The sequence below is a fragment of the Manis pentadactyla genome, chromosome 9 (genome assembly GCF_030020395.1).
Source record: "Manis pentadactyla isolate mManPen7 chromosome 9, mManPen7.hap1, whole genome shotgun sequence".
NCBI lineage: Eukaryota > Metazoa > Chordata > Mammalia > Pholidota > Manidae > Manis > Manis pentadactyla.
The window spans coordinates 41,455,201-41,479,796 of record NC_080027.1 but is presented as its reverse complement, the minus strand read 5'-3'; the positions used below and the strand labels follow the sequence as shown (position 1 = coordinate 41,479,796).

The 24,596-nt window shown below is 56.4% G+C and overlaps 1 protein-coding gene across 4 annotated transcripts in view; it reads right to left on the bottom strand.

Annotated features, from left to right (window-relative positions):
* Nucleotides 1-24,596, bottom strand: part of PDE2A (phosphodiesterase 2A) — an 87,475-nt gene that overhangs the window by 34,425 nt on the left and 28,454 nt on the right. For 2 of the 4 annotated variants that reach the window (XM_036888614.2, XM_036888610.2), the window contains exon 3: nt 15,488-15,549. The exons of the other annotated variants lie outside the window; for them this stretch is intronic. In XM_036888614.2, coding sequence (XP_036744509.2) covers nt 15,488-15,549 — 62 coding nt within the window. The remainder of the gene's footprint in view (nt 1-15,487; nt 15,550-24,596) is intronic. 4 annotated transcript variants of the gene reach the window in all.

The window sequence follows — 24,596 nt, the reverse complement described above, 5'->3', positions numbered from 1 at the left end:
CCAAGAAATGGGAGTCTCTTCTGAGTCTGGGCTCCTCTGGAGCCAGTGCTGGGGCTGGACCAGGTTTTCTACTCTTTTGGGGGTTGGGAAGAGGTCCAGAGCAAACCACTTCTAACTCCTTCTCAATGCCTAGGATGTTTTGAAGCCAGAGATCTTGGCCTTATCCCTTCTGGTGCCACCTGTACAGAGACTCATGCCCTTCTTGAGGGTCCAGGTCAGTGTCACAAGCTGCTCTCCTGTCTTGTCTCCATGAGTCTCTATGTCTTTCCCCACCTCCTTAAACCGTCCTATGGCTCCCCAGCTGCCAGAAACCTAGAGCACCCCTCCCCACCCTTTGGAAGGAAGCCTCACAGTGCCTTTCCTGGTGGCCTGGCAGAGGGGCATGACATCAAACCCAACTGTCAAGAACCTCTCAGGACTCGGGCTGTGTGACTGGGACTGGCCATACAGATTCATCCAACTGCTTGTGCTGGGTCCCCTGGGTGGCCTGGGCTGGGGACCTCTGTGGGCCTTGTTGTCCCCTTCTCTGGGGGATGTCCTTCAAGATGCCCCTAGGCCTTGAAGCCCTCATACTCTCTATTCCTCTTCCCTTCCCTCTGGGGCTGCATATCCCGAGCCCCCCGAGTGGGTCTCTCTCCTGTGTCTCCGCTGGTCCATGTCCTTCTCTCACAGCTGCTCTCCTGTCTCACCCCCATGATTCTCAACGTCTCAGTGGCTTTGCCCACTTCCAAATCCTCTCTCCTCTCAGTTGGCGTCTCCTGCCATCTCTCTCCTGCACACCCCCACCCCCACCCATTCCTGTCTCTCCTGCCTCCGCCTTCCCCAAACCTCCAGGGAGTCACCTTGAGAACTTGAGAGAAAGCACGTGACCCAAGATGGGTACCCACAGGATGGGAGAGCCCAGGAAGGTGACCACGATGGGAGAAATCAGGGGTGCTGGGGCAGATGCTGGCTATATGCCTGCTTCCTGCCCTCTGTTCTGGTGGGCAGGATACACAGTCTCTCATCTTCTCAGAGAACAGGGCCCAAGGGTGAAGGAGAATTTTTCTATCTGTGCCCTGCATGCGCCTGGCACTAGCAACCCAGCTGCACTATGGGGTGTCTGGCAGCAATCCCCCAAAGAAGGCCTCCTGGGGGCTCAGACCACAGAGTCCACTTCAGCTGGGCCTCGGACTCCAGCCTGAGCCCAGAACCCCAAGCTTATTCTGCAGCTCCACACAGCCCTCAGAGCTCGCCCAGCCCTGCAGTCAGAAGACAGCAAGAGGCAGTCCCTCCTCCCCGCCTCCTCCCACCCATGCCTGCCACCTGCCCGAGGAACTGCCTCTAACAGACCCTGCTGCTTAAATACTCGGAGAGGAGCTGCCTGTGAGCACCAAGATCTTGTATCCCCAAGCGTCCTTTCAACAAGGCTGAGCCGGATGGGGGGCAGGGGAATGGAGGACAGAGGCTTGGGGACTCTTGGGAGACCTGATCTGAAGGAACGGGCAGGACAGAGACCTGGGTCACAGCCGGACTAGATCAGATGTCAGTCCTGGCTTGAGCTGGGTGCCAAGATTAAGGGAGGGAAGTCACCTTTCTCAAGCAGCCGCTGTGTCCACCAGCAGCTTGCAAACTTGAGTGCGCACCAGGACCCCCAGGGAGCCTACCAGCCAGTGCCGGCGCACTCCCAGTTTCTCATACAGCACATCTGGGCCGAGGTCAGGACTTTGCATTTCCCATGATGGTGGTGCCACGCGGCTGGTGCAGGGGCCACGCTGAGACCCAGGGACATACAGTGTCTTTAATCTTCCTACGGACCTGGAGGGGTGCCTGTTGTGATCATCCCATTTTCTAGGTGAGGGGAGTAATGGGAGGGGACTTGCGCAAATGAGAACAGCCTGTCCTCTGATGGCAAATCTATGCCACCCAGACCACATGAGGGGGACTCCACGGGGAAGGCCCCCAGGAGAGAAGAGGCCGGGAGGAGAGACTGAGGTGGGACAGTGGGTAACGTGGGACAAGGATGTGTGGAAGGGGCCTCTCAGAACTCAGGAGCCCTGCCCTCAAGGAGGGGCCTGTCCCTCGCCCTCCTCTGTTGCCCCCTGCCCCTCCCCCAGCCACCACCTCGTCCTCCCACCCTTGCAGACTCCGGCTTCAGTTGTTACTCCAACAGGGCCGCGTCCCCAGCCTCTGAGCCACACTGGAGACACGTGCACTGTAGAATACACCTGAGCCCAGTCGTGGTGCCCCCTGCCCCCCAGGGCGTCTCCCCCCTCGCTAGGGAGCTCGGTCCCCACACTGCTGGCTCCTCCCCTCCGATGGTCACAACCAGCTCCTCTGGCCACTCACCCTTTCTGAGTCAGTTGCAGCTTCTATTCTTCTCCTGCCGTCTCCAGAATGCCCTTGGATTGTCCCAGGGCCCCCCAGAACCCCCATCCCTCTGAGACTAGGCTTGGGGGTGGATGAAGGATGGGAAGGAGGAAGGAGCTGGGGAGGGAAGGTAATATGTGTGAACAATCAGCTCACCAAGGGCCTGACCCACTGGGACCCTTCAGTCCCCAGAACGAGGTCTGGGGTCAGGAGAGGAGGGCATATAGGAACAGCCAGAGTGGGCAGAGGTGGGAGAGAGGAGCTGAGCACGGGGAGGGGAAGGTGGCCATGGGAGACAGACCTCAGATCAAGGAGGGCCAGAACAGGCACGTGGCTTCTCCTACCCGCCCCCCACTTTCAGCTGCCTCATCCACATGGCAGAGCCAATACTGACCTGCACCCCCATCGCCCACCTTTCCCTTGGCACCCAGCTCAAGCCAGGACTGACATCTGATCCCAGGCACCTCACCAGCAGCCCCCTTCATGGCTGTCCCAGTCATCTTGGTCACCTGACGCTATGCTGTCCCTGACTCCTGGCATAGAGGGACAGTCACAAGGAGGCAGATGTAAACTTGTTGTGAGTCATGCCATAAGAGAGAAGCCTGGGCAAGAGGAAGGGGTGAGCTCCCTGTCCCCAGTGGTATGCAAGTAAGGATGGGGCCCTGCCTGGGAGTCTGTGCCCTGGAGAATGGCTGGCCTGCAGCTCTGTGATCCTTGATCCAAAGTATCTTCAAACTTAGCCTCCCTCCCTCAGATGGCCCTCATGATGGGTTAGGAGCCAGACAAAGCAAGGCCAGAGCCCCTGAGAGGCCCGGTGGCCCAGCAGGAAGGGAGGATGGAGCTGTGGGACCAGCAGGAACAGTGTCAGAAAAGAGTTCCAGGAAATAATGGCCAAAGGAACAATTGGATACACGGATAAATGAATGACGAGTGACTGACCGGCCTTCACTGGGTCTCCCTCCAGGAACATTTTGTCGTTGCCCTGCTGTAGGAAATTCTGACCCTCCCACTTCGGGGTCTGACAGCCCAGTGCCTCCCCCATCATGGCGTGGCATGGGCCACACGCCCAGTCCGGCTCCCCCATCAGACTGGGAGCTCTCAGAAGACAGAGGCGTGTCCTGCTCTTCCCTGGGTCCCCAGCATCATCCAGGCCACCACAGGAGGTGTTTGCTGAGCAATAAAATGACCAGCTGGATCCCTGTGTGCCCAAACCTACTGGACTGTGAGGGGCACGTGTCATCACTGAACAGAAGGGCCGACCGCATGATCTCTGGAGGTCCTCTGGCTGGGAAGACAGCTGAGACTCTCAGGGTTTCCCAAGTCTGGCACAGTGACTAGACAGAGGAAAAGGAGCTTCAGGAATGAGGGCTCCTTGTGCCGAGTGCCTTTGGCAACCTTTCCAAGGCATCTCGTGGGTCAGGAGGTCCTTCACCTGTAGGATTATCTCCCGGTGCAGACAGGGCTGAGGACAGCATGTCAGGACAGAAGGACTCTTCCTTGAGAGGAGCATCATCACTGTCACCTTCTTTCATGAGTAAGGTCACCTCCTCCAGACAGGCTTCCTGGGTGGGTCTCTTGTTCTCCTCCCAGGCCTCCTGAGTATTCCCGCAGGACCAGAGCCCAAACTCCAGCTTTATGGGGGGTAGACTAAGGCCAGAGGAGGCAGGAAAGGACTTGCCCAGGGCCTAGCCTGGAGGCAGGGGGCCCTTGCCACAGCCCAGAGCCCTTCCGGACACACTAGGCTCCCTTCCTCTTGAGCACTGTCGCCTTTGGGCCCCTCCAAATCTCTGCCTTGGCTGCACCCCTCTAATATGCAGGATGGAGCTGGATGTCTTCCTGCACGTCAGGGACTGGGCCTCTTGTCTTTTCTGTTGTGCCAGACACAGGGCCCAGAGTGGGAGGTAAACGCTGGATGGCATTCACCTGGCACAGGGTGAGTGTGGGCCTCCAGAGGGCAGGGGGGAAGGGCTGGCCTGGGGAGGTGCAGTGGGGTGGAGGGAGGGTGGGCCTGGCAGGGTGGTCTCCTCCCAGGACAAAACAGAGCAGGACACAGGGGAGCTGCCAGGGCCATGGCACCTGCTTTGGTGCTCTCCCTGCTGGTTCTGAGCTCTCTTTTCCCTACTCCTCAGCCTGCCTGCGTTCTCCATGTCTGTCCCCCTTGCTGTCTATCTTCCCTGGTATGCATCTCTCCCAGCCTCACTGCTGGGACCCATGACTGTATTTGGCAACTTTCAGGGCCTGGCCCATCCCAGCTGGTCCCCAGATCGGGGGCTGGGGGTTAGGGGAGTATGAGAAAATGACTGGGACAGAGACAAGACCAATTCATAGGCAGAGGGACAGACACAGAACCAGGAAGGGACCCTGAGGACAGACCAGGGAGGGGCATGGCTGGTCAGGGTCACAAAGCCTCCCCAGCCCTGAGGGGGAGACCCTGAAGACAAAGCCAGATTTGGAGGGAGGAGTGGGGTCCACCCTTTCCCTCTGTGCTGACTCCTGACCCCCCTCCCTTTTCCCTGGCCCTGCAGGAATGTGTGAGTACTTTTATTGTTCCTAAAAATAGCCCTTCTTTATTGGGGTTGGAATGAGGAATTTTCTGGGCTGTGTTCATCTCAGGCATGCCCCTGCCTCTGGGTTCCCATCCACTACGCTCCCCAGAGTGGGGCCTCTGTGACTGCCCCCACCCTTACCTGCAGTATTTGGTTAAAACTTACATCTGACTGTAGTCCTCCTTTTGTGAGACCGCCAGGGCTCCAGGAGCTGGGATAGGCTCTGAGCTCCCAGGCCTATGGGCAGCTGGGCATGAAGTGCTCAGCCCTCACAGTGGGGTCACTGCTGCTCCCCCTGACTCCCTGAGCTCCAGCCACTTCCCGACTCTCCAAACTTATGCCCCCCACCCCTTCCCCACTCCACCTCCAGGCCTTGGCTGTCCATTTCCATCTCCTGCACCTGGCCATCCTCAGTCCTCTCCTATGTTCCAGACCTGCCCTGGGCTGGTCTACTCAAGTGCCCTTCCCTGCTGTGCTCTGCTCTGTGGCCTGTCCTCAGGTGCTCACGACTCAGACTGTCATCCTCCCCTCCCGCCCTCCCTGCCCCCTGTGGATCAGCAAGGGCTGGGCGGATACCTGCCCCACTCTGGGCAGCTAGAGGAGCAGCTCTTCACCTGGTAAGGTGGGAGATCAGTGTGAAGACACTGCAGGCCTGGGGCCCTATGCTTTGCCCTGAGCCCTACTGGGCCCCTCCGTCTCCCCTCCCCAGCTTTGGTTTTCTCTTCTGCACCCTAGGCCGAGAATGTCTCTCTCTCTCTCCATTTCTCCAGGGAAGACCCATCCAGTCTCACCTCCTCTCTGCCTCCATTGTTCAGATCAGGGACCTGAGCCCCAGAGAGGCGAGGTGATGGACCCATGAGCTCCGGGGAAGCCGGCCATGGGCCTGGGCCCTACATCATCAGGTAAGGCTCCAGTCACGGGGCAGGATCTTCACACACCCCACCCCCTGCCCATCCCGCCCAGGCAGGCAGGCTGGCATCCAAAGTTATTTGCCTTTGGAGGGCCCAGGAAGCCAGAGAACAAACATCTGGAGTCCCTGGAACTTCTCCTCTCTCTCCTTACATTCCAAGAACCCAGGAGACATGGAGTGTGCCAGCATGCGTGCGTGCACACACACACACAGTCCAGGGCTGGGTAAACACGTGAACATGGGAGATCTCTTGGGATTGTTGCTCTGGTGAATCTGTGTAGGTGCTTTAGAGGCCCAAACCCCCCAAAAGTTGACAATGATCCCCCATTAGACCCTATATAATTTTGTCTTGGTAATGAAAATCAAAATTGCTTTTGTGTGACTTTTCTTATCGCAACATTCCGGATACACTTAATGAAACTGACTGTTTTGCTCACCCTGTGGGGGCTCCTTCTTTGCTGGCAATCTAAGCACGTATGTGCCTGCCCACAGTCATCCGTAATGCGTGTCCCCACAGGCCATCACGGAGCCACAGCAAGATATGGGCCCATTGGGTCACAAGGAGAATGTCTGTGTGAAAGTACATGGGTCTGTGACTGTGTGGGAGAAAGTGTGGGAGAAAATGCCTGAGCACCCGTGTCCACATTTGTGCATGAGCCACCTGCATGTGCAGGTGACCATCACAGCCTGTGTGCTTTTGTCTGTACGAGTGTCTGCAGTGAGCGTGCGGCTGTCTGAGGGACTGTGAGTGTCCCGGGGGCTGGTTTGGTGTCCAAATGAGTGAATGAGCATGTGGCTGAGAGTGGCGGCATCTGTGCAGGGGGGTCTGATTCTCCTTTGCCCATGGATCCCTCCATCGCGTCTGCCAGACCTGGGCTCACACCCCTAACCTGCTACATGTTACTTGTGTGGCATTGCACAAGTCTCTGAACATTTTTGGGATCAGTTTCCTCATGTGTAAAATGGTGCCTTCTCCCAGAGGTACTGAGAAGTCTAAACCAGTGCCATATGAGTCCTGCCTAAGCTGGGGCTAGGTCACCTCTGTGAAAGTTAGAGAGGCGACCCCAACTTTCCGGGCAGATGCAGCCAGGGGCAAGGATTCAGGGGGGCTAGGTTTCAGCACCTCCCCACCACTGTTGGAGCCACTGTGAGGTTGGAGGCAGTGGCCCTGCAGGTGACTAAGAGATAGTTACTCCCTTGCTTCCCAGTCCCACTCCAGGTGTGCAGCTTGCGACTAGAGGGTCTCTGACTCAGAACTGGGGTGGACATGTTCAGATGAGACTCTGAGAACATCCACCCCCTCCTAACTTCCCCTGGGGCTCCACCCCCCTGACCCGCCCTCCAGCTGTCCCTCCCCAAAGGCTGAGAGAAGGCCCTACAGAAGCCATGAGGGGGACTGACCAGACCTGGGATGCGGGGCAAGCTTAGCGGGCCAGATTCTCAGAACCGCCCTCCCGGCCCAACTCCCATTGTCAGACAGGGAGACTGAGACATGGAGAGAGCCAGGGACCACCCGCTCTCCTCCCCAGAGACGCCCAGGCAGTCCAAGCTCCTGTCTCAAAACCTCTGGGGCTGAAAGTGGGGAGACCCAAGCTCTGGACTCTGTTGGCTCCTGAATGGAGCCCAGGGCCTGGTGGGAGTCCCAAGAGACAGGCACTCACAGACCTGTGCCCTCAGCTGCTGATTGGTGTGGACCTCCTACCCATCCCCACCCACCCAACAGGGGCCAGATCCCCTGCTGGTGTGATTAACCAAATTATGGGTTTTTCCTTGAGCAAATTGCTTCGGCCTAATTGAATGAAGCCGCAGGAGCCTGGGCTGGAGGCTGACAGTGGGTGTGGATGGCAGGAGTCAGGGGAGGAGGGTGTGGCAGCAAGCTGGGGGGCGGGGTGGGGGGTGTCTAACAATGCTGAGCAGGGGACAGAAGGGGTGAGAGAGGGAGAGGAGGGCTGTGGACACAGGAGAACACATTACATCCGTAAGCCTCCCTGCACACCCACCAGTGTGCCCCACACACTAGGTGCCCGAGTGCAGGGAACTGAGTGGGGGTGCTGTGGAAAACAGTATGGAGGGTCCTCAAACACTTAAAATCACCATATGATCCAGCTCTTCTGCTTCTGCATAAGTACCTAAAAGAATTGAACGCAGGATCTTCAAGAGAGATTTGTGCACCGTGTTCACTGCAGCATTATTCACAATAGCCAAGAGGTAGAAGCAATCTCCATGTCCAAGGGTGGATGAATGGATAAACAAAATGTGGTAGATGCCTATAGCAGAATATTATTCAGCTTCAAAAAGGAAGGAAATTCTGAAACATGCTACGACCTGGATAAACCTGAGGACATTATGTCAAGTGAAATAAGCCAGTCACAAAAAGACAAATACTGTGTGAGTCCACTTACATGAGGTACCTGGAGTAGTCAAATTCATAGAGACTGAAAGAAGAAAGGTGACTGCCAGGGGCTGGGGGGGATGGAGAGTTGTTTAATGGGTTTAAGTTTCAGCTTTGTAAAATGAAAAAGCTATGGAGGCTGGCTGCACTTCAGTGTGAATGGACTTAACACTACTGAACTAGGCACTTAAAAATGGTGAAGATGGTGAACTTCAGGTTATGTATGTCTTACCACAAATAAAAATTCTAAAACAAAATACTTTAGGAGAAAAAAAAAGAAAAAAAAGTGAGGGAGGAGGGATAGATGAACTGAATACACCCAAATCTTGGTAACTGTTAGATTTGGGAGATGGGTACATGGCAAGTTTATTGTATTATTCTATTATTCTGTGTGTTTGAAATATTCTGTAATAGAAAGATCGTACACTTCCTTGACCTCACACCTCTTTCCAGCAACCATGGCCCTTCTCTGCCTCCCTCACAGCCAAACGCCTCCCAGGGGCTGACTATCCTGTCTTCACCTCCCACCCGCGCCCCCAGGCCAGCTGGCTCTGGCCCCACCCTGTCACTGACTGGCTCTCCTCAGGCTGACGTGCTGGCCTGGTCCTGCACCATCTCCCTGTTCCCACCTCACCTGGGGGCGCAGCCGCCCTCCCCTTTGAGTACCCCCACTCCTGTGCCTCCACCTCCCTGGCCACTCCTGCTGTCTCTTTGCTGTTCCTTTTCACCCCTCTGGCCTCTAAATGATGGTGTGTGCAGGGCTCGGGGCTCAGTCCTCAGTCCGCAGGTTAATACGCCTCCCATGCCTGCCGACTCCCAGACATATCCCCATCCTAGCCTCCACTGCCTGCCAAGCATCTTCAACTGGATGTTTGACTTACATCCAAAGCAGGTCTCTTCATTTCCACTCCTTGTCCTCTTTCATCCTACTAACCCTGACCTCCCCCAGTCTTCGCCCGTCTCAGTAATGTCTCCACAGTCTATCATTTGGTTCTTCGAGACAGAAGCCTGGGAGCCATCCTTCATCTTTCCTCTTGGCTCAACCCCTCATCCTTCAGCAAGTCTGTCATCTCAACTTCCCAAATATCCCAAGTTCACACATTTGTTTCCAACTCTTCTGCCACCCCCTTAACCCAATACCTCCGTATCCTGCCTGGGTGGCTCAGTAGCCTCCCGCTTGTCTGCCCACCTCCTCTCAGCCTCTCCAATATGCACATACATACATAGACCCCACATACACCCCCATCCACAGCAATCTTTCAAAATCATAAATTGGACCCATGTCACTTCCCTGCCTGAACCCATGGGGTCTTCCCATGACAGTGCCACACGCAGTATTGTGTGCCCACATTTCACACTGTCATAACCGTTACATACAGCATCACACATTCAACCTCAGGCTCAGAGTCCCACAGCATCACACACTGGTTTTCACGCACCTGACATCACTCCACGTCACACACTTGGCGGCACACTCAGCCTCATATGGTATGCTTGGGCTACACACACGGTTTCACAATTCAGTGTCAGACGCTTGAGCCACAAACTCAGGACCACAGCTGTTATCACCCAGTGTCATTCGTCCGTGTTTTGATCCTCACAGCCACACACTTGGTATTACTCAGCATTATAATGTCAGACATTCAGTGTCACACTCAGTGGCTCCCCCATTCTCCTGACAGTATGCGATGATTGAGGTCACACACTCAGTAGAACAACACTGGCCCACAGTCAGTATCTCAGTGTCACCCCATCATCACCCGGGTCCCACAAGCTCCTCACTCCACCCTCACCCTGCTGGGCACAGTCGCCAGAGCTGCTGCCCCATGTCAAGGCTGTTTCCTGTTGTTGTGCTCACAGTCCTCAGCCGCTGCTTGTTCCTTCAAGGATTTCCTGTTGTCAGGGCCCTAGTCAGGCCTGGCCTAGCCTGGGATACACAGCCCAAAGCCCAAGAGGTGGCCAGCAGGAGTGCTGGGCCTCTCTCCTCCGCCTCATTCTGGATGGGCCTCTGGGATTTTCCCCTATTCAGTCAGCCTGGATCCCCCGTGTGCCTGGCCTTATGCCAGCTCCCCTGAATGTGGTGACCTCTGGGCCCTATCCCATTCCCGTGGTGCCCAGGCCTGTGCTTTTTGGAGTGGGGGACCACTCTTGGGCAGCTTGGACAAAACTGTCTACTCTGTCTGAACAGCTTGAGACAAGACCTTAGCTGGTCTCTGGGGCTCAGCCTGAAGCTTCCCAGAGCCAGAGAGGAGGGGCAGATGGTGGAAGGGGAGGACAAAGGGTTAGGGAGTTAGGGAGTTAGGGAAAGTTTTGCAGAGGAAAGCAGCTGAGGGTTGGAAAATCCATGGAAGAGGAAGAAAAGGCAGCCCAGTGGGAACACCAGACAGGAGCAAAGGCCTGGAGGCAGGAACCTAGAGCAGACAGGGCTGACAGGCTGATGACAGGAACAGGAGGCAGGCAGGCTATGTTGTGGGATTTGGAGAAAAACAGGTCTGCTCCTATCAGCTTCCTCCTGTCACCCACACCAGCCAGCGTTCACACTGAGCACCAAGCAGCAGCCTCGGGGCACACCCTTCCTGACCCTGCCTTCGGGGCCCCACAGATTGCCCCTCACAGCTGCTGAGCGCTCACCTCCTGCCCCAGACCAGCCTGCAGGAAGGACATGCGGAGGCCAGCGCGCTATCCCCACACGGTCTGAGATAAATATTTCCCGGGAAACGGAACTTGTTCTCCCTGTGTTTACAGCCAAAGACCAGACAAGGTGGTGGGGGAGGGGCCAGCCTGAGGAACTTTGTCCGGGGGCCCACAGCATCTAGCCTAGCCCTGCCTCAGACCTGCCTTGCGCCTCTGAGCCAGTCTCTGCCTCTTTCTGAGCCTCAGTCCAAGCCCTCAAGGGGCAGGACCTCCCTGGGCCTACCCCCTCTCAGCTTGTGTCTTCTCTGGGTGTTTGATGCCTCCCACTTCCGACTAGGCTTCTCTGAAGGCATGACCTGTATGTGCCCGTCTCCACGTTGTCCTTGGTCAGTCAGGGGTGTGGACAGATGGATGAACAGACAGACAGAGAGACAAGCTAGAGTGGCAGCTGAGACTGCGTCCCTGGCCTCAAGTCTCTACATGCCCTGGGCCTGTGCAGCCCGACAGGTGGCCAGACAGATGGCAGGGCCTCAGGGCCCCATGGATGCCAGATGCTGTGGCCATCTTGTTGGCAGCAGCTCCCTCAGGGCCGCGGGGCATCATCAGGGCCGTGCTCCTGATGTGCAGAACCCAGGAGGAGGCTGACACACCTGCCAGTTAGGAGCACTCACTCAAGAATTTTAAATGCAGAACTGGAAAGTGCTTCCTGCAGCCGCCCTTCTAGACTCACCCTGATGCTCCCTGACCAGTAATCTGGGTTCCACTGAAGTGTCAGGACTGGGGACGTCCTGCTTACATCCCGTGCACAAGCTGCTCCTTCTGCACGCAAACCTTTCTCAACCCCACGGCAATCCTACCTCACAGGACCACCCTAGCTCCTGCCCCCGACTGTCGCTGTCCCACCATGCTGGGCCCACGTATTCACCACTGACAGCCTCAGCCTCACCCCAGACTCTGAGACCAAGTGTTCCTCAGCCCAGGATCTGGGGGCAGATGTTTTGCAGGCTCTCAGCACTGAGCCTGCCTCCTACAGCGGCCTCTGAGCTCTGTTCAGGCCCTCCACCTGCTCTTGCCCCGTCCTGTACTGGGCTTTGGGGCCCTCAGGTGGTTCTCTCAGAAGCCAACCACATGGACCTCTCTGACTCTCCAGCTGATCTCTGGCCTCATCAATCAGTGGCCTTGACCCTTCCCATCCTTCAAAGTTCCAAGGCTGCCTCCTCCAGGAAGTTCCCAAGACTTCCCCCAATCCAGCAACTATTCCCTTCTTAGAACTACTCCAGCCCTTTAACAGCCATTCTCATTCAATCAAGAAGCATTTATTGAGCACCTACTATATACCAGGCCTAAGCAGGACTCACATGAGCCCATGAGAAACACGAGATTCAGCCTTGGTTCCCACCCTCAAGTGTTTACAATTACAAGGAAAGGATATATAACCACATGGGGTAACAAGTTACCCACTGAGAGCTCGGGGGAAGCTTAGAGGCTATGAGGGCCCAGGAAATAAGGGAGACTAACTTGACCCACTGTAGAGGGAACAGTCTGAGAGGACTTCACAGAGGAGGTGACATCTAATCTAGGGCTTGGAAAGTGGGTAGGTGGAGAAAAAGGGAAAGGCACTCCAGAGAGACAGGTCAGTGCAAGCAAGGGCAGGGAGTCCGGGGAGGGCCAGTATCCTGGGCAGTGAGGACTGCTATGCCTGGGGACAAGGAGTAGACATGAGGGGCTGGTAATGACATGCCAAGAGTGTGGCCGTTACTTATCCTATAGGCAGCAATAGAGGAGCCAGTGCTGGACAGCACACTGGGTGCCTAGTGTGGATGTCCGTGCCCTTGCCCACCAGCCTTGGCCTGGGCCCTGAGAGCCAGCTGGATTGGGGGAAGTCTTGGGCACTTCCTGGAGGAGGCAGCCTAGGAACTTTGAAGGATGGGAAGGGTCAAGGCCACTGACTGATGAGGCCAGAGATCAGCTGGAGAGTCAGAGAGGTCCATGTGGTCAGCTTCTGAGAGCCACCCATGCTGACGCTGGCATAGAGTCCAGGGAGCCATCCCAGGTGCCTGCTCGGTGAGGATGGGTGCTGGCTGTCATGCTTCCAGTGCCAGGAGGACACTCTGTGCCCACACAACCCGTGCGAATGCCAGCCCAGCCCTGCGGCTCACCCTGCCTCACACGGCCACAGCCCAGTCCTGCTCCCAGGATCTCAGCCTTGAGGGAAGCAGGGAGGGGGCCGACTCCCTCCAAGGACCTGCTGAGGGCAGGCCTGGTCCAGACACCTCATACACATTGTATCCATATTTCTCCTAGCGGCTCTACTGCCATTAAGTCCAATGTGATGGAGCTTCTTATCCCCCTGTGGCAGGCAAGGAAACTGATGCTCAGGCTGTAAGTGACTGGTTCAAGGTCACACAGCTAGGATGTGGTGAAGCAGGGACTTGAACTCATGTCCTTCCCCTCCATGGTCTGTCTACTAGGTGAGGCCATCTTGTCTCCCCAGCCTCCACCCTGACAGGGGAATCGTCATCAGTTCCCTTACCCCTCTTCTCTCTTTCCCTCTAGCTGTCCCCACAGTCTGAGAAACACCTTAGGGTCCTACTCTCTCAGTCCTGCCCTTTCTATATTGGAGAGTCCCCAAGGGAGGCAACCCCTCTCTCCCTGGCAGGGCTGAGTATGGGCCTGGGCATTCAGGATGGGGAGCTAACTGAACCTAAAACATAGAGCAGGCTCTACTAAGAGGCCAGGCAGACCCCTGCCATCTTCAGGGTGGGTGTGGGGTTGGGGGACAGAACAGAGCTAAGAGCTGAGGGGCTCATAACCTAAGATCCTCCAGAGGAGGGAGGGGGCAGCAGCACTGAGACCCAGGAAAGGCAGAGAGAGGACCAAGTGAAGGGAGCAACAGGGGTGGTCCAGGGAGGCTACAGGGGCAGGAGGGGCGGAGCCTGGACACAGCAGGGAGCAGGGTTAAGGGCCTGGGCAAGGGCTGTGCGCAGAGGCACACACAGGCAGCCTGGATCTGGCTGCTTCCTTCAGGGCCCAGCTCCCATCGCCCAGGAGGGTCTCAGCTTCCCCAGAGCCCTCTTCCTGAGCAGCTTCCTGGGAGGATGACAAATCCCTCTCTCCTGGCAGGTGGCAGCGACTGCTGAGACACTGCTGGCTCCCAGGAACACCATCTGTCCCAGCTCTGCGGGAAGCCCCCACCCTGTGGGGAATGCCATGGCCATAAATAAATTAATAATGACTTCCCAGCCACCTCCTTCCCCAGCTCCCCACTACAGGGACATTCTCAGGGCTCAGCCCCACATCTCAGCAGGGAGCCCATGCTGAGCCCCCTGTGTACCAGGCCTTGTAGGGGCATCTTCTTTCCTGCCTTACCCAAGATGGGGTCGGGGACGTAATGAGGATTGAGCCCGAGATGCATCTGGGTTTCACTCTCAGCTCTGTCCCTGTTTGACTCATTATGTGACTCCCCTGGACCTCAGCTTCCTTGAATGAAAAGGAGGATAGTCACAGCCCCTGCTTCGAAGGCAGGTTGTGAGGATTAAAGGAAAGTGAATCTAAAGCTCTGGTACAGAGGAGAGGCCGACACAGCGGCAGCCTCCCTTCCTCTCAGCTAGGCCTGGGCAGGAGGGAAGGCTCACGCTGGTCTTGCTGTTCGGTCCGATTTCACCCAATCTTCAAGTCCACAGTCCACCCCATTTCCATTGCTCAAGGCCCCCCTGAGCATTGAAGATTCCTATGAGGCACCCCAAAGGCCTGGTCAGGGGCTGGAGATGCCGCCCCTCATCTCAGAGGAAGTGCACTCACTGAGTCCTCACCAGGCACCCCTTCGAAGGAGGCTGGTGGAAGACTTGGAATGAAAAAGGCATGTCCTCAGGCTCAGGAGCTCAAGGTTCAGAGGGGAAGACACACAGAGTCACATAATGGACTAAACAGGGAGCTAATGGTACAGACAGCAGAATGCCCCAGAGTCTGACTGCCAGGGCAGGAGAGCTCAGAGGAAGGGGCGTGAGGGCCAGGGAGGGCTTCCCAGAGGAGAGGAGGCTAGAGCTGAGCCCAGAAGGATTTGGGGAGCTGAAGGGGGAAGAGGCCAGGAGAAGCACTTCTGGGGAGGCAGGAATGGAAGAAGGGGTGTAGCCTGGCAGGGGCTGCAGAGGGAGCAGGGGGCTGGGTAGAACAAAGAATCTTTGATCAGAAAAGTGACAAGTTCAGGTTTGCGTGTTAGAAAGATACATCTGGCAGCCACATGGAGGAGGGGGCAACTGAAAGCAGACAGCCAGTAAGCTGTCCAGGGGAAAGACGAGTAGTCTCGGGCTGGGACAGGGAGCAGGAACGGAGAGCAGAGGAGTTCGTGGACTACTCAGGTCAGAGAATTATCAGGGACTTGTTGGATGAGGGTGGGGAGGATGACAGAGGAGCTTCAAATGTTCCTTGGGTGACTTGGGAGAGCATGGGAGAGTCCTCAGTTGGAGGGAACCCGGGGCCAGAATAGGGTGGGGGAAGTGGTCTTGGTGTGGGGTGACCCTAGGCTGGAGGGGGTGGGGCTGAGATTCGGCTCCAGCCTCCCAGTCCTCCCAGGGGTGGGGGCAATGCTCAGACTGACCCCCAGCCTGTGCCCCCATCCCCCAAGCCCACCCACGCCTCCCTCTGCTGAGCTCTCACCTCCAGTCTGGCATCTTTACTCCCTGCGGGCACTGGCTTCTGTGCAAGGAGGTCCCAGCTGGCTGCAGAGACAAGAAGGCCAGGGGGTGAGAGGCCAGCCAGGCCTTTTCCCTTCTCCCCAGCCTGCCCCTCCACCCAGCCTCCAGCAACCCAGGGGCCCCCTGTCCCCCACAGATGGCCTCCTCCAGGAAGTCTTTCCAGATTGCACCCTGCTCTTTCCCTACTCTCCCTTCTTGCTCCCTGTTTCCCATGGGCACCTCTGCCCCTGGCTTATTCTCTGCCCCTCAGCAGAGCTTTCTTTCAGCCTAGGAACCCTCAGGGGTGGAAACGGCTACATTTTTATCCCTTCTGAGGTCCCCTCCTCTTCTGCTTCTCTCCAGGGAACTTCACTACCTCTCTCTAAGCCTCAGTTTCCCCTTCTATAAAACGGGATTTGTAATGTCTGGCTCACACGTCATTGGGCTAGGCTCCCAGCTAGGGTTGCTGTGAATCCGGAGTGAATGTGTGTGAACCCCCAACCCCAGCCTGGTGCCCAGTCACCTCGGCTCCAGGAAGACCCCCCTGCCCCACATCCCACCAGCACCACTTCCATAGCTCCTTGAGCTCTGGCAGACACACTTCTTTCTCTGCTCACTCCTCCAGAAGTGCACCACCCAGGTGGTGTCCAGAAACCCCAGCCCCTCTGGGAGGCACTACCCAGGGGCCAGCTGCCCCTCCCCACCCCCACCCAACAAGCGCACCCAGGCATTGGACAGACGCAGGCGGCGGGATATTCTGAGCCTGGCTCAGTTCCAGTCAGCTGCTGGCCGCCATGCCAGCCTGGCGCGGGTGCAGGGGCTGATTTGATTTGGCAGCTTCGGAAGCAAGTGGTGGGGACGGGGAGAGGGAAGGGGAAGGGGATGAGATACCCATTCCTGCTAGGAAATAAACAGCCTTGGGTGCCCAGCGAGCTGTGGGAAGGGCACAGTCTGGCACGGAGGATCTGGGTGCCCTGCCTGGTGCCCCTTTTTCTCACCCAGGACCTGGATGCCTGCCCATGACAGTAGCTGCACCTGCTATGTGCTTGCTTGTGGCATGGCTGTGGCAGGGTGTCTAGTTGTCCCATATGTCCTATGTGGGACATGTCCGTGTGTCCTATGGGGTCTTCCTGCTCAGCCATGCCCACAGCTGGGCCTGAGTGCTGTCCCGGATGACTGGGTTTGTGTGCCGGGCAAGGGTGTAGATGTGGCCATTCTCCCAGGGTGACTGTGGCCACATGGCTGGGCCTCTAGGAGGGACTGACTGCAGCCCAGGGTGTGACAAGTTGGCCGTGTGCCTGACCCTACTGTCGGGCCTGGTATGCATTGGTTCCGGCCTGTTTGATGACCCTGCTAACCTAGCCATGTCCGGCGGAGGAAATGACAAGGGCCGAGATAAGTACCTGACCCCAGGGCCCATCCCTTTTGTCCACAGCCTGAGCCTTCTTTCCCAGCCGGCCTCTGCTGGTCCACCCACTGTGCTGCCTGAGAGGTGTCCTCTCCTCCCTGAGGGGAGGCAGTGCTAGTTTCACTTGGCCTCCAGCTGCCCTCAGGCCTCTCTACCACTCCCTGGAGAGGCTCCTGCGCTGTGCCCTCTGCTTCCCCGTCACCAGCTTCAAGCACAGGAAGGTGAACGGGGTGAGGGGAGCCTCAGTTCGGCATTCGCAGCTCCTCCAGAATCCCACCGCAGCCTCGTGCCTCCCCTTCAGCCAGACAGTCCCGCTCACCCTGCCACAGGCCCCAGGAATCCGCACCACCCCTTAGGGTGCTTCTGGTACCCTGGGGACCCGGCCTCCACAGCTCAGGGAGAGAACTGTTGCTGGGGGTCAGGGGTTCTGATTCTCTGACCTCTACACTGAGAGGTCAAGGTGTGGGGTCAGACCAGGACCCTAGTCCTAAGGGACCCACAAGCCAGAGCTATGCCCCAGACACCAGCCAGGAGGTCAGGGAGGTCAGGGGGGTGGGGGTGGGGGGTTGGAGCCTTCATTGAGGAAGACACAGCGTCTCATCTGTCACTGCCTGCCCATTGTCCCACTGTCTTCTGGGGACATGGTTCTCCCTACCCAGAGACAGGAAGCTGAGCCCCTCCTGGAGACAGAAGGAGGGAACACTAAAGGAGGGGCCCCAGAGCTAGAGGGAGACAGCCCTGCCCTTGGGGTCACACAGGACAAACCTAGGCTCAGGGAACTCAGTTATCACAAAGGCACTAGTGGGATTGAGGCAGTCTCCATAGAGGTCCTGGGGGGATTTCCTGGGGGAGGGGTATGGGGCCTCACAGGAAGAGGACACTAGGTTCTAGGACAGCCTCCAAGTATGCAATACAGGTTTTGACCTGGGAGCTGCATGTACTCACGCATGTACCTGCATAGGCCTGTGTGTGTGTGCGTGCATGGGTGCACATCCTAATCACGGAGTCCTGAGCTCTGGCCTATGTCCCGGGGCAGGGTCTCCCCAAGATCAGCGCCAGCCAGGCAGCAAGCATGGTGATGGAGAAGAGAATGGTCTGGGCAAAGGAGGGGAAAGGAGCACAGCTCAGGGCTGAGGAGAGAAGCCTGTTGGGTTGGTCCTAACACAGTCAGTCCTCAAACACTGGCTGTCTGATGCCAGAACAGAGCACTTCTGTGACTCAGGCTCTGCCACAACCTTCTGGGCCACTCTGGACAGGCCTGTCCCCTCTCTGAGCTACTCTCCTTATCTGAAGAATAAAAGGGTTGGATTGGATGATCTGCTAAAAGTCCTTCCAAGTCTAACAATCTTTTGCGAGAGACTCACACAGCCAACCAGAGATGGAGACTTGCTGGAATTCAGGGGGCAGGGGTGAGGGGAAGAGGAGAGGAGAGTGAGGGATGGGTCAGTAAGAAGAAAGGAATGGCTGTATGAAGAGAGAGGAGAACCCCAGGGAGGCCACTGTGGGAGGGGCAGGTGCCCGAGACCCTGCTCTCAGGGCCAAGGCAGGATGTGGCAGATGATGGAGCCTTGGGGATGCCGGCAGCACCCCATCCGCCTTCTGGCTGGCGAGAGGAGAAAGATGGGTGCCCCCCTGACCTGAGTCCTGTGCCCATTCTTGCTCCCCAGGTGTTCCAAGGGAAGGGGGAGAGCTGCAGGCAATGAGGAGCCCCCAGGACTGGGGCAATCAGGAAGCAGGGTTTCATGCTGTGCGACCTGGGCCAGCTCCCTGGCTCAGTCACCAGCTCTGTGAACCCACTAGACTGGCAGCAGTACCGGTCTGCTGAGCGACCCGCCCTAGCAGGCTCTCCAGAGGGCTGAGGTCCTTCTCTCCTGCCTGAATGTTCCCTCCTCAACCCTGGTGTAGTGCTGAGGCATGTGCATAACCCAGGAGGCAGCAAGCATCTGGACAAATGGGCTGACCGTGTGCCAGGCTAGGCCACGGGCCTCTGTCACAGGGGAGCACCCACTGGTCGTCAGCTCTCGAGGCCCCCTGGCCTGGGATTTCCCCCTTCCATAGGCCCTTCTCCCAACCACCCTCAGGCCCAAGCAGGGCCCTCCCTCCTTGGCCTGTACTCAACGGGTGCTGACAGGTCACCAGCCGATGCCTACACTTCCCTCTGGCTGCCCTGGCTTCTGCCCTAGTCGGAGGCACTTCATACTTGGGGCCCTCCACAGGCAGGAGCTGGTGTGTTTCCGTGTCTGTGTCCAGGAAGTGTTCATGTCCTGTTTTCCCCTCAGGCCGGGGCTGCCAGGAGAGAGGGCGGTGAGAAGCCCTCTCCTTCCTCCACTGCTGAGTTTTCTGCCCAGAGACTTTAGGGGCTGGGAGGAAAGGGCACTCCTTTCTTTGCCATAGTCTGAAATGGTTGAGAGGCAGGGGGATGAAGGAAATGACTCTTTACCCTGCAAGCTGAGGGAGTCACAGATCTCACACACATACACATTCTGTTGTGGCAGGAGAAACAGCCCACGTGACCGAGGTTGAGAGGGTCTTGTTCCCCTAATGCCAGCCCAGCCCCTCCTCCCCTCCTTCACTGGGGTGGGGGCCACCTGCCATCCTGAGCTGTCTTCATTGCTTCTTGTTATGTTTTTAATAACTGAACATCGACATTAACAAGGCAGGTGGTTACAGCTCTTCCCAGCAGCCCCATTTAGAATCACTGAATCATCAAATCATCATATCCTAGAATCCTGGATTCACAGAACGTCCGCATCTTGCGCTCCTGAAGTCTCAGCAACTTAAAACCACAGAATGTCAGAATCACACAACCATGCATCCATACAGCCCTGGCTGGGAGCTCAGAGCCTGGCAAGGCTAGAACCCCACAAACCCACAAAGCGGGATTCTCAGAGGCATATGTCTCCAGAGCTAGTGCTTGTGCACTCCTTGTAGATATTGACCCCAACTTCCTCCTTTTATAGGTGAGAAAATAAAGCCCAGAAAATTGCCTTGTGCAAGATCAAGAGAGCAGAAGCCAGGCAATGCCCACCCCTGAGATTGCAAGATGGAACCTCAACATTTCAGTGTTCGAGGAATGGCTCAAGTCTTACATTATGAAACGCTGGTATTTTTGGCAGGATGCTGCTATTCTATCCACTTTGCTCACGTCCCCTCGCTGCCTCCTGGCCCTCCCCACTCTTCCTGGGCACCTCATCTCTCAGCCCTTCTTACCCTCAGCTCCTGTGATTCCTCTCCTTTCCCCCTCCCCTGGTTCTGTACTTAGGCCCCCAAGTAAAGGCAACCATAGACGGAGGAGTTCCAGGGGACAACTCCCTCAGGGTGGGGGACAGGAAAAGCAAAATGCCTGCCACCTGAAGCCACCAGCCAGGGGCAGGCTCCCCAAAGAAGGTGCCCTGAACACAAGCCCAGAAGGTCCTGGAGCCCCCAGGGGTCTGGCCAGACCAGGGGTAGCAGCTTCCAGGAAGCCGGATCTGCAGTGGAGGTGAGCAGCTTAGGCTTACAACTGATATTAGAATCATCATGTATGTTTAACATTTTCATAAATTTAAATTTTAACTCATTTTAGAGTGTACTGATACATTTTTGGATCTGAATTTTATTAAATATTACATTTTACAGATTGTTTTAATTTTTGAATTCTGAACTCTCTTAGCCCAAGGCAGATCCCAAATCCCCACGCTACAGAGGATGCCATAGCCCGGGTGAGCGGAGTCCAGGGCTATGCAGCCCCAAAGCTCCTGATCTGGGAGGCCTTCCTGAGACCTTTGGCCTAGGCATTTGCCCTCAAACCCTGTCCTCCCTCATGTGCCCACCCAGACTCCTGGGGCAGCATTTGATCTCCCTTTATCTCGGTAGCTGCCCTCCTCCCTCTCCCACCACTGGCCAATCTTTCTCCTTCCCTCCGTCCTTCACACTTCCTTGTCCTGTGTCACCACTCCTTGTCTGGACCATACTGCCTAGCCTCCTCCCCACTGCTATGCACTCTCCACCCGTAGCCCAGGGGCTCCCCAAATATGCAGGTCTGAGCAGCCCCTGCCCAGCTTTCAACTCTTCCCCTAGTGCTGGATTCCCTCCAGAAAAAGCCCAAATTCCTTGACATGGCTTTTAAGTCCTGCATAATTTAGCCCCTGCCAGCCTCGCCCTTCCCCCAAGGCGCCCAGACTCAGCTGCCAAGGCAGCTCGGGATCCAGGGCCTCCAAGGGCAGAAGCGGAAGGGTGCTCTCCTCCCTCTGCTTGTCACTAGCAAGCCTTCACATTCGCCATTCTCTCCTCTCTGTCCACAGATTTCTCCTGGCCATCCCTTAGGTCTCATTTTAGGTGTTCCCTTTTGGAAGCTCCCCGTCTTGCCCCTCCCTTCCACTCAAGGCAGAATTAGGGGGCCCTGCTCTATCCCACCATGGCCCCCAGACTTCTCTCCAGCATTGCCCTCCCCACACAATCTACCGGTACCAACCTTTGTCTGTGCACCCCCCCATCCCCTGCCCACCATGGGCCCTGGTACTTAGCACTAGCTACCTGCCACTGGGCAGAGGCCCTGTTGCTCAGACTTGGCATAATGTGTGGCAGAACTTGAAGGCCCACTCTGTGCTCATCTCTAGCTACCCTCTCTGGTGGGCACTTAGTAGGTACTCACTAAATGTCCATCTATGAAGGCCTGGCAGTACATGGTGTGTGGCATGGACTGGCACGGCTGGGGTGCTCAGAGGAAGTGAGAGTCCCTGTTGGGCTGGGGACTTCCTGGAAGAGGCATCTGGGAGGATCCTACATGTGTCAGTCCTAAGACAGCAATTGAGGAAAAGCCACAAAAAGTCCCCAGTCCCGCCTTAGTGCCATCAGAACAAACTGTCTGAATGGGACCAGAATCTGTAATAAGGGAGATTCAGTGGCCAGGGCCCAGGACAGGGCCCCCGGAGGGGCTGGCAGTGCATTCAGGGAAGGCTTCCTAGAGGAGTCTGGTTTGTGTGGGGCAAGGAAGAAGGTGAAGATGAATCGGGCTGGAGAAAGTGGTGAAGACAAAGATGTGGGACAGAAAGTTCTGTGCCCTCCTGTCCTTTATCCCTGAGAGGAAAGGGAGGTGGGAGGTGGGTGGGCAAGAGGAGCACCAAAGGCCCAGCAGAAAGGAGATAACATCAGTGCTGAACACCATGATCAGGGCGGGTATGGACGGCTAAGGCTGGCAGGGAGCAGGTCCCCAGCTGTGGCTGGGAAATGTTTCCTGTCTCCTTGCCAGGGGGGTCATTAATAATCATTTACCTGCCACAGGCAGCATGGAGGCCAGCCAGGGAGCAGCATGGTACTGGGGCTGGAGTCCAGCCTGATGGCCAGTAGAGCTGTATTCTGGGACCAACCCTGCCATCATGCTGTGAAACCTAGACAAACCACCTGACCTCTCTGGTCTCTGGCAACTCTGGTGAAAGGAGGGTCTAAAGTCTCCTTCCTGCTCTGGGCCTCAGTTTCTGTAGATTGCCAAGCTGGGCTGCCAGCTGTACAGTGAGTTATGGACATCTGATGATCCATATCAACACCTGGACCATGCTGAGCCCAGCTCAAGACTTGTGGAATGGACAGACCCAGTCCAGCCTCCGAAGGGCTTGCATTTCTTTAGAGCCAGACCCTCACACCATGGGATACACACCTGGAGGCTCACCAGGCACACATCAGGCTGAGGAAATGGAAAGGAGGACCACCCGCCCAAGGCCCAGGGGGCCAACAATGTGACCGTGTGCTGGGCTAGGAAGACAGGGTGGTCTCTCAGACACAGAAGGTGGGAGGCCTATGAAGCCTGTTCAATCACTGCTCTGACCCTAGCCCTTCAACTGTGCCTGCCTCGTGCATAGCAGTGTTCAATATATGCTTTTCAACAACCAAATGAGTTAATCTGTTAGACATGACATTTGTGAAAGGAGCTGGAATATGGAAAGAGCTGCCTAAAAGATGATGATGGCAATACAGTGATATCAGCCAAAGATGATGGGAGGGAAAAGGTGACATGAAAGCTTGAGAAGGCTGGAGGCCCATGGATGGCCATCCAAAGCCAGACAGACTACTTGGAAATGATCAGATGCCTTCAAGAAATCTTTTTATTTCAACTAGACCAGAATCTTCCTCAGCCCCAGGCCATATTTCTCTGCACATCCAATATCCCCTTTAAGGCCCAGCTCAAGCCCACTCACTTCAGAGAACCTTCTGGAATGTCATGCTGAGCCACTGACCCCCAGCCCCTTCCCCTGACTGACTCTGATAGTTTCTGTGCCTTCCAATTGTAAGGAGTGCTGACCTTACCTGCTTTCAAATACCTGTTGGCAGACCGCCTAATAAAGTTTCCCCAGAGCTTCCTCTGGAGGTTATGACCTGGAATGTCCTATCGACTGGGATCTCCCCCATCAGACCAGAGGGTCCCCAGAATTGTGACCAGGCCTTCTTTTTCAGATAAGGGTCTCTGTGAGGACGGGACTATTCCTCCCATCAGATATGGGGGTCAATAAAAGTGGACATAGACTGAGGTCTCCTTGGCTGTTTCCAGTCCAGGGACCCTTCCTGGAGGTCACAGAGAGGGGAAGAGGACAGGACAGCATGCAGAAGGGGGTGCTTGTCTGTTCAGCACCCTGGGGATGACATGAGCCAGGAGGAGCACTGGACCACCCACAGGACTGAGGCCTCATGATTGGCAAACTCGCCCAACTCCAAGCCCAGCCCAAACTGCTCTTGTGCCAAGGAGGCACCTCCAGGGATACCCTCCAGGCCTCACTGACAGTAGTTGGACCTCTGCCTCTGCAGAGCACTGTGAGGTGGTAGTAAACACAGTGACCCTGTGACACGTGCATCCTTTCCCCACCCGCCTCCAAAATCCTGGCCCAAAACATGAGACAGGCTAAGAGGAAAAGAACAAAGGTTCCCAGACCACGACATCACTGCCGCCTGCCTGTCCAGTGCCTGCTTAGCCGGAAACCCAAAACAAAGGCCTTGGTCAAAGTGAGGGGGATAAAGGGCAAAGGGCAGAGGCAGCCTGGCTTGGGGGGCCACACAAGAACGTCACTGGGCATCTCTGGGGACCTAACTGGGAGGGAAGCAAGGACAGGATGGCAACCAGGCCCACCCTGCACACACACACGTCACTCCACAAACATTTATGGGACACCTGCTGTACTCCACACACCCCAAACATCACATACTGCTTCCTCACCCACACACCTTATGCACACACTCCCTTACCCCCTGCAGCACCTTCCACAGCCCTCAGCACTGCCACCCCCCAACCCTTAGCTCACTGGGCACCCCTAACACACTCTCCATCACACACATAAACAACTCACATGGAGAAAAGATCACACAGTCCACATGTCACACCAAAAGTCACACAGCTCATACACCCACACTTCACACCACACTCATACTCAACCTCCCCTATGCACCTCACACACCCTCCCCAACCACATCCACAGACACACACATCCAATTAAATTCAACACACATGCTATCCAGACATAGGGATAAATCCTGCATAGAGAACATGCACACCTAGTGTCACACCAAAATGCCGCACATCTGTAGGCACACACAGCCCCTCAGCATGGACACAAGGGGGCACATACACACACACACACACAAAATCACACACAACCAGCTCCCCAGCTCCCTCCCTTGGACTCCTTTGCTGTTGACCCAGGATGTACGACAGTGACTC